At 54.4% G+C, this 8,558-nt stretch overlaps 1 protein-coding gene across 1 annotated transcript; it reads left to right on the plus strand.

Moving 5' to 3' along the window:
- Window positions 1-1,042: 1,042 nt before the first annotated feature.
- Window positions 1,043-8,356, plus strand: SLC22A6 (solute carrier family 22 member 6). The gene is made up of 10 exons (XM_031024819.2): window positions 1,043-1,643; window positions 1,998-2,101; window positions 2,352-2,506; window positions 3,710-3,878; window positions 4,378-4,501; window positions 4,654-4,769; window positions 5,844-6,058; window positions 6,161-6,269; window positions 7,596-7,799; window positions 8,072-8,356. The coding sequence occupies exons 1-10, from the start codon at window positions 1,290-1,292 to the stop codon at window positions 8,157-8,159; spliced, it is 1,638 nt and encodes a 545-aa protein (XP_030880679.1). The 5' UTR covers window positions 1,043-1,289; the 3' UTR covers window positions 8,160-8,356.
- Window positions 8,357-8,558: the final 202 nt, after the last annotated feature.

An 8,558-nucleotide genomic window follows, 5' to 3' on the forward strand; every position in this document is an offset into this window, starting at 1 on the left:
GTTCAAGCCCCACACTGGGCTCTGCACTGGGTGTGGAGCCTACTTAAAAAAAAAATTTTTTTTTTCAATTCAATAAAAGCAAGAAGTTGCAACTCACTCTATTGACATTCCCAACCCATGATCCAACCAATCAGAGCTCATAGAAGCCCATCCAATTAGAACTTGGCACTACCCTGATCTTGAGTGATCAGGGCTCAGAAGCCAAACCGTTGGAGGAAATCAAGTGATTGTCTTAGAGTTGTGGCTACAAATAAAATAAGTTCATGCTCAACTGAAAAAATGAAAACAAAAACAAAAAATTATGGACAGAGACAACGAGACAAAGGGAAAATTTTGAATCAGAATAAGCCAGAAGGTAAAAGCTGAGACACTGGAAGAATCGATCTACATCATGTATGATGTTGGTCTTAAGTCCCAGTCCTTCAAAAGTAGCCTCTGACCTCTTTAGTTTCTTCTGACTGAACAAAACTGTGGTCCCATAAGATCTGAGTTGTCCCCAGGAGACCAGAGACTGGGGCTGCCAATTTTAGCAAATAAGAATACAGGATGCCCAGTTAAATCTCAATTACAGATCAATGAATATTTTTTTAGTATAAGTATGTCCCATGTAATATTAGAGATATATTTACACTACAATAAAATGTATTTGTTGATCCGATACTGGGAGTTCTGTATTTTCTCTGGCAACCCTTCCCAAAGACAGACTGCTTGGATCCTGTCCACTAAAAAGGACAGAAGTCCCTTAAGAGGCCACCACACTTCCCAGAGACCTGTCTTCTCACTAAAAGGAAGACAGTAAGGTTCCACCTGACCCCCTCGGGCCCCCAGATGCCCAGACACGCCCTCCCAGTACATCCCGTCTCACCACCCCCACTCCAGTCCACTCTCCTGCCCTTTATACCCACTTGGAGAATTTCCACTGACACAAGGATACTCAGAGGGTTAATCCTTCTGATACCAAGTCACACTTTAACTCATTCCCTCCAGGCCAAGGATTAAATCCTGCCCATGTAGGGGTCAGGGCTACCACAGACCCTGAAAGCTGAGTACCCCACCCCCAAGTGAGGGGAGGCTCAAGGGAAAGGGAGGGACAGAAGACGGAGAGAGCAAAGGAAGGAGGGGCAGCTAGCCAGGCTCCTGTCCCCCCACAGAGCCAGCTCCGAGTCAGCTCTAGGAACAGCTCAGCTGCAGAAGCAACAGCGGCTTCTCTCCTCTAGCTAAGGACGGCAGGCGCACGGACACACAGACAGAAGTCCTCAGCCCCCAGCCGCTTGGCCGGGCCTGGCCCCATGGCCTTCAACGACCTCCTGCAGCAGGTGGGGGGTGTCGGCCGCTTCCAGCAGATCCAGGTCACTCTGGTGGTCCTCCCCCTGCTCCTGATGGCCTCCCACAACACCCTGCAGAACTTCACCGCTGCCATCCCCACCCACCACTGCCGCCCGCCTGCCGACGCCAACCTCAGCAAGGACGGGGAGCTGGAGGCCTGGCTGCCCCGGGACAGGCAGGGGCAGCCGGAGTCCTGCCTCCTCTTCACCATCCCCCAACAGGGACCGCCTTTTCCCAACGGCACGGGGGCCACAGAGCCCTGCACCAACGGCTGGATCTATGACAACAGCACCTTCCCTTCCACCATCGTGACTGAGGTGAGGATACCTGGGCCCCCTGCTCCAGAGGCCAAACAGACTTGCCTTCCCCTCTGAGACAGACAGACAGAGGCATACACACACGCATGCACACACACACAGACAGTCTCAGATTCTCCAGACACCAAGATGGGAAGATGAAGAGAGGGGTTCAAGATGGGGGTCTTTACAGAAAAGGGGAACGTCAGAGTCAAGAAAAGTCTCTCAGCGACCGGGACTGGGGAAGCAAACAGCAAAGGGAAATGTCAGGGGAAGAGGGTGACGTAGGCCTCAGAGGGCCAGCCCAAGGGAGGGGAAGGGGAGCCCGGTGGCCCAGGCTCATCTCTGCCTGACCCTTGCCTCCTCTCCCCACAGTGGGACCTCGTGTGTTCTAACAGGGCCTTACGCCAGCTGGCGCAGTCCTTGTACATGGTAGGGGTGCTTCTCGGAGCCATGGTGTTCGGCTACCTGGCAGACAGGTCAGTCCTGTGTAGAGCCACCGGGCCGGGCTGGGCCCGGGCCTCAGCTGGGTTCATGGGAACCAGGTGGGAAGTTGGCCTGACCACTGGGGCTGGTCTGAGGACCTACAGGGCCAGCCTCAGGACACGGCACAGGTCCTCAAAAGACCCCCAGCCCAGAGCCTCCCCCAGGGCAGGCACTCCTCTCCCTACCCGGCCTGGCACGGTCAGCCCTCAGGATCCCTGCTGCTGTTCTCCCCTCCCCCCACAGGCTGGGCCGCCGCAAGTTGCTGATCTTGAACTACCTGCAGACGGCCGTGTCAGGAACCTGTGCCGCCTTCGCTCCCACCTTCCCTGTCTACTGTGCCTTCCGGCTCCTCTCCGGCATGTCGCTGGCTGGCATCTCCCTCAACTGCATGACACTGAGTGAGGGATGCCGGGAGGGCAGGGCAGGTCCCTACCCACTCCTCTCTGACCCCCCAACCCAGCAGCCCCTTTTCGGCTTCCTCTCCCAGCCAACCCCTCCTGAGTCCTGCCTGCCCACTTTTGGGCGGCCAACATAACAGCCTTTCTCCCGGACTCATACCATCCTGACCCCTCATTTAGACACGATTGCAAACTCCATTTTAAGGGCCAGGCGGTTCCCATAAATGACTGAAGCCGACTGGGTACAAGAGGCATTAGGGAGTGGTGAGGACTGTAGACAAAGGAGGGTCACAGCCCCATCCAGAGGGGCCACAGCCACTCAGCTGCTCCAGCCAGAAGGGTCAGGGTTGTCAGATCTTACCGCCTCCTCTTTATTAATGTAAAATACCCCAGTTTTGTAATGTTGGAAATTAATTCTAATATTTTTAACATAGGGCAAGCCAGCATCATGTAGACCAAACACATTTATGGTCTGAGCATGGTCTGTCCATGAACCATCAATGGGCATCCTCTGATAAATCACCCCCTTCCCCCTGGTTCTCAAAGGAGGAACCTGAGACTGGGGAGAAGGGCAAGAATCTACCCAAGGTCATCCCTCAAACCCAGAAGGGAATCTATGGATTGGGGGTTCTCTGGACTACAGGAATGAACCGGGATGGGGCCAGGGCCAGGGCAACACACCTAGAGAATTCAGCCCCAAAACCCAGTCTACATGTCCAAGTCATTGCCCCAGCAGCCGAATCAGGAGCCCACAAGGAACAAAGCTGGGCCTCTTCAGACCACAGCGGAAAGGTGGTCCCACTCCCACCTTGACTCTCCTGGATGGAGGAAAACCACTGTCTCTTCCAAGCTGCTCTGGCCACTGAATTGGCCCAGGCTGAGGGAAGCCAGCACTGAGTGGTCAGAGACACTTTGAAGGGAAAGGGGGCCTTGGCCAGGACAGTAGTTGGGGAGCAGCAAGACACAGCAGGGGAGTGGAAGGGACAATTCCTAGGGATTCCAAACCCGTCTTCCCATTCCTTCCTCCACCAAAAGTCCCCTACTTCCCCCATCATGGCACCCATCTTCATTTGATGTGTCTTCCACTGAGCTCCAGGACGGATCAAAGTTTGGGTGGAGAGAGGGGTCTTTGTCTGGCCCAGGGGTCTCCACCCACCCGGCAGCCCAGTCAGCGGCACCCCTCTGTTCTCACCCTCTTTCCAGATGTGGAGTGGATGCCCATCCACACGCGGGCTTGTGTGGGCACCCTGACTGGCTATGTCTACAGCCTGGGCCAGTTTCTCCTGGCCGGGGTGGCCTTGGCCGTGCCCCACTGGCGCCACCTGCAGCTCCTGGTCTCCGTGCCTTTTTTCGCCTTCTTCATCTACTCCTGGTGTGTGGGGCCCAGGGTGGGCAGGGGTGCCCGAGGGCTGCCCAGAGGGCGGCAAGGGACAAGACATCCCCCAAATCCCACTGCACACTCCACCACAGAATCAGAGAAGGTCAAGACCAGAAGGTCAGACCCAGGCCAGTGTCTCCGTATGACAGATGGGAGAACTGAGGTTGTGGGAGGAAGGATCTGCCTCCCGCCCCAGGGATCCTGTTCTTCAGCTCCGCCCCCACCACCGGCTCTCCACCCTGCCTGCGCTACTGCCCTTACCCGACACCTCAACGCTGAGCTCCTGGGTTGGGGAATGGGTCATCACCCAAGCTGGATGCTGCTTTGTGGTCCTAGAGAGATGGATCTGGCAAAACCCCTGGGTTCCCAGTCTGAAATGAAATCCCACTGCAGTCCCCTGGGAAGCCCACCCCTGCCCCCAGCCGAGCCTACTGGAACTGAAGCCATGTTGACACCTACCCCCCACCACCTCCCCACCCACCCCCGCTCCCAGGTTCTTCATCGAGTCGGCCCGCTGGTACTCCTCCTCTGGGAGGCTAGATCTCACCCTGAGGGCCCTACAGAGAGTGGCCTGGATCAATGGGAAGCGGGAAGAGGGGACCAAGCTAAGTATGGAGGTGAGACCCACCCCAAGACCTCCCATGACACCCCACGAGGATTCTACCCTCAAACCCTGAACCCAGGTCTCAGAGGGCTTCCCTGAGTAAGGGGTTAGGCTGGGAGGAGCTTCTGGAGGAGTCCAGGCCCTGAGCCCTGCCCATCCTGGCAGGTGCTCCGGGCCAGTCTGCAGAAGGAGCTGACCATGGGCAAAGGCCAGGCTTCCGCCTTGGAGTTGCTGCGCTGCCCCGCCCTTCGCCACCTCTTCTTCTGCCTCTCCACGCTGTGGTAGGCCCAGACAGACGGAGCCATAGAGACACAGACAGACCAAGAGACAAAAGGCTGGCTGGGGAAAGAGTGGATGCAATGGGTGGAGGAAACCAGAACAAAGGGAGGAAAAGTCAGCAGACCTCCCATGAGAGGCAGTAATCCTCCACCAGGGACAGTCTTGAAGAACCAGATGACCTCCCCTCAGTTTGCTTCCAGTCCCCATACTGGGCACCAATCTTTCCATCTTCTTCTCCTTTTATTAACTCTGTTCCAATATGAAAACACCTCATCAGGATTGATGAGCCCCAGAGTCAATAGAATTACATCTTGAAGGCAGAGACCAGTCTGGCTTGCAAAACATTTGGGAGACTTTACTGGCCTTGCAGGGCCTGCCAGAAACACAAGCATGGGCAATAAGATGACTAAAACTCATCTCCAGAAGTACACGTTGGCCTGGTATCAGCCAAAAATGTCCTTTCCGGTTGCAACATTCCCCATTACCCTTCTGATATGCTCCCCTCCTGAGCCCATCACCAGAGTAACCCCATGACAGTTAGGTGAAGCATGGTCAACAATTCTACCAGTGAATTTTTTCATTCCAATTTGGGATTTACTCCAGGTTGTGGGTCTTATCCAATAACCTGAGCTTCATTCTGTGGGCTCCTGACATGTTAAGAAGCACAACCATCCCAGAACCGTGCACAGGTCTGCAAAGCTCTGGCCTTTCCTAACACCTTGACCCTAAAGATGTGGCTTGAAAATCCACCTGCCCTCAGCCCAGTATCAGTAGATAAGCTAAAGTATCAACAGATAAGATAAAGATTAAAACTATATAAATCTTACATGACAACTAAGTGAAAATCCCCTAATACACCGGGGATCTTAGTTATCAGAAGATTGAGAAATTTGGGGTATTGGAGGACTACCCCACACTTAGACTAAATGCATACTAAATGTCTGAAGAAAGATTAGCCAAGGCAGATTCCAGCTTCTGAAGCAGGGTCATAGTGTAGCTCACCCCTATTTTGAATGAGCAGCCCCCCCACTTAAGCCTTCCTAACCAACTCCATATCCTTCATCCCTCCCCACTAGGTTTGCCACTAGTTTTGCCTACTATGGGCTGGTCATGGACCTGCAGGGCTTTGGGGTCAGCATCTACCTAATCCAGGTGATTTTTGGTGCCGTGGACCTGCCTGCCAAGCTTGTGGGCTTCCTTGTCATCAACTCTCTGGGCCGCCGGCCTGCCCAGATGGCCTCACTGCTGCTGGCAGGCATCTGCATCCTGGTCAACGGGGTGGTACCCCAGGGTGAGCACCCACGAGTACCTTGGTCCTTCACCCTTAGCCCTATCCCCAGATTCTCAACCCCCACTCCCGAGCTCCCACTGACCCCCTCCTTTCTATCTCTAGATCAGTCCATTGTCCGAACCTCTCTTGCTGTGCTGGGGAAAGGCTGCCTGGCTGCCTCCTTCAACTGCATCTTCCTCTATACTGGGGAGCTGTACCCCACAGTGATCCGGTGAGTGGAGCCTAGTGGGAGGGGTCTTGGGACAAGACATCCCCCCCACACAGAGGTCAGACCCCAGAGCACCGTCCAGCGTGCCGTAGCCCAAGGCCCCCTCCCAGCATCCACTCCTGCAAGGTGTGTATCAGCTGCTCAGTATATACTTCGTGGCTAACACAGATGCACCTGCCCACTAAGCCCTTACCTGATCCAAGGAAAAGATCGCAAAAGGAGACACCATCTGGGGCAGGGTTGAGAGCCAAGAAAACACATCTCAGAGGCAATTCATCGAAGTTCCCCCTCCCCCACTCCACCTTGATCTCCAAAGCCCAAGTTAGAAGCTGCCATCAAATCTAAATTTCATCTATAAACCAAGTGGTACGTCTGAAACCAAAGACCAAACAGGAAAGTAATTTCTTATCACAAGAGCCACATTTAATAATGCTGGTGCTTGGTAGCTGTATGGATAAACACAGCACTGCTTTTTGAGAGCCAAAACGGGGGGGAGGGCATTTTTGCATTGAGAAAAAAGAAACACATGTCTATTTTAAGAATGGGACGAAAAATTCACATGAGATGTCAAAGAAAGGCCAGGCTTCCCTAAGCTGCTGGGAATGAGCAGGGTCATGGTTGCTGTCCTGCGCCCTCACAGAATTTCAGAGAAAAGAGCAACAGTATAAATCACTTACTATGCACCAGGCATCTTCTTAAAATTTTTATAAATATCAACTCATTGAATCCTCATGACAAGCCCATTTTACCAATGAGAAAACTGAGCCACAGAAAGGTTGAGTGACTTGGCCCCACGTCACACAGCTTATAAGTGAGGAAGCGTGGATTTGAACCCAAGCGGTTTGTCTCCTAAGTCAAGGTTTTTAACCTCTGCTCTCTCAGAGAATGTTCTTAACATAGTCTTAACATGCAGCTTCCAGGTCCTCTCCCCTGGGGATTCTAACCCAATAAGACTGTGTGGGCTGGGGCAACTAGAACTCAAAATCCCCCAGGAGATCTGAGAATGATTGGCCTAACTTAACTGTCTCATTTGACAGCTCAGGAAACTGAGGCCCGGAGAGGAAAAGGGACTCTTCCTCGGGTCACATGGCAAGTTAAGGGCAGAGGCAAAATTCAGCCTCCTGATTCTCTGGCCAGAGCCCTTCCCACCCTGTTGTTTTGTTTTGTTTTAATCTCCAAAACAAATGCCAAATTGGTTTGCTAATCAAAGGGGGAATAGAGGAGGGACCAGGGGGCTTCAGCCTGAGCTGCCCTGACCCCAAATTCAGCCAGCACCTCAGCATTCACGCTAGAACAGTGAGTGACAGCACCCCACCTTGAGCCCTACAGGCAGACAGGCATGGGAATGGGCAGCACCATGGCCCGTGTGGGCAGCATCGTGAGCCCACTGGTGGGCATGACTGCTGAGCTCTACCCCTCCGTGCCTCTCTTCATCTACGGCGCGGTCCCCGTGGCCGCCAGCGCTGTCACTGCCCTCCTGCCAGAGACCCTGGGCCAGCCACTGCCAGACACCGTGCAGGACATGGAAAGCAGGTGGGAGTAGGGACTTAACCCGGGTCACACGCCCAGGCTGGGGTGGCACCGAGACTCAAACCCAGGCCTCCCTGTTCAGGCCAGGGCTCTTTGTCCACTTCCCCAGTTGGCTGGGGGTCTAGAGTCCTTCCTGGGCTCCTGGCTCCAGGGAGCAGTAGATGGGGCAGAGAGATGGTAGCTGGGCGCGGCTGAGCGGAGACTCCCGGGAAGCCCCCAGCTCCTAGCCCTGGTCTGGAGGCTGCATACCCAGGACACCGCTCTCCTGCCCCCAGGAGGAGAGGAAAGCCAAGGCGGCAGGAGCAAGAGCAACGGAAGAAGATGGTCCCGCTCCAGGCCGCAGCACGAGAGAATGTACTCTGAGCACTGGGAAGGGGCCTCACAGAGCCCCAAAGGGAGTGAGGGTACTACAGGTCCTGAGCCATCCCCTCCGGGAAGGGAAAGGGGAAATGGCGGCCCAAGGGTCCAGGCTGTGGTTCAGGAAAGCACCTCCCAGGGGTATCCTGCCCTGAACAGATTCCACCAAGACCGCGTCATTAAAAGGTTTGTGTGAAGCATTTCCTTTTATCTCTCTTGTCTCAAATGTAACAGCCGCTCCACATCAGCCGGTGGCCCAAAAGTCCATACAGTCCAGTCCCCTGCCCTCAACCCCAGGACTTTATAAACCATCCCAGAGAATTGGAGAAGAATCTCTTCCCTGGACCCCCTCCCCTGCCCCTCTTTCCACCCTCTCCCCTCCTTCCTTCTCTACCTTATTCAAAT

The sequence above is a fragment of the Leptonychotes weddellii genome, chromosome 11 (genome assembly GCF_054177405.1).
Source record: "Leptonychotes weddellii isolate Sample4059 chromosome 11, ASM5417740v2, whole genome shotgun sequence".
Classification (NCBI taxonomy): domain Eukaryota; kingdom Metazoa; phylum Chordata; class Mammalia; order Carnivora; family Phocidae; genus Leptonychotes; species Leptonychotes weddellii.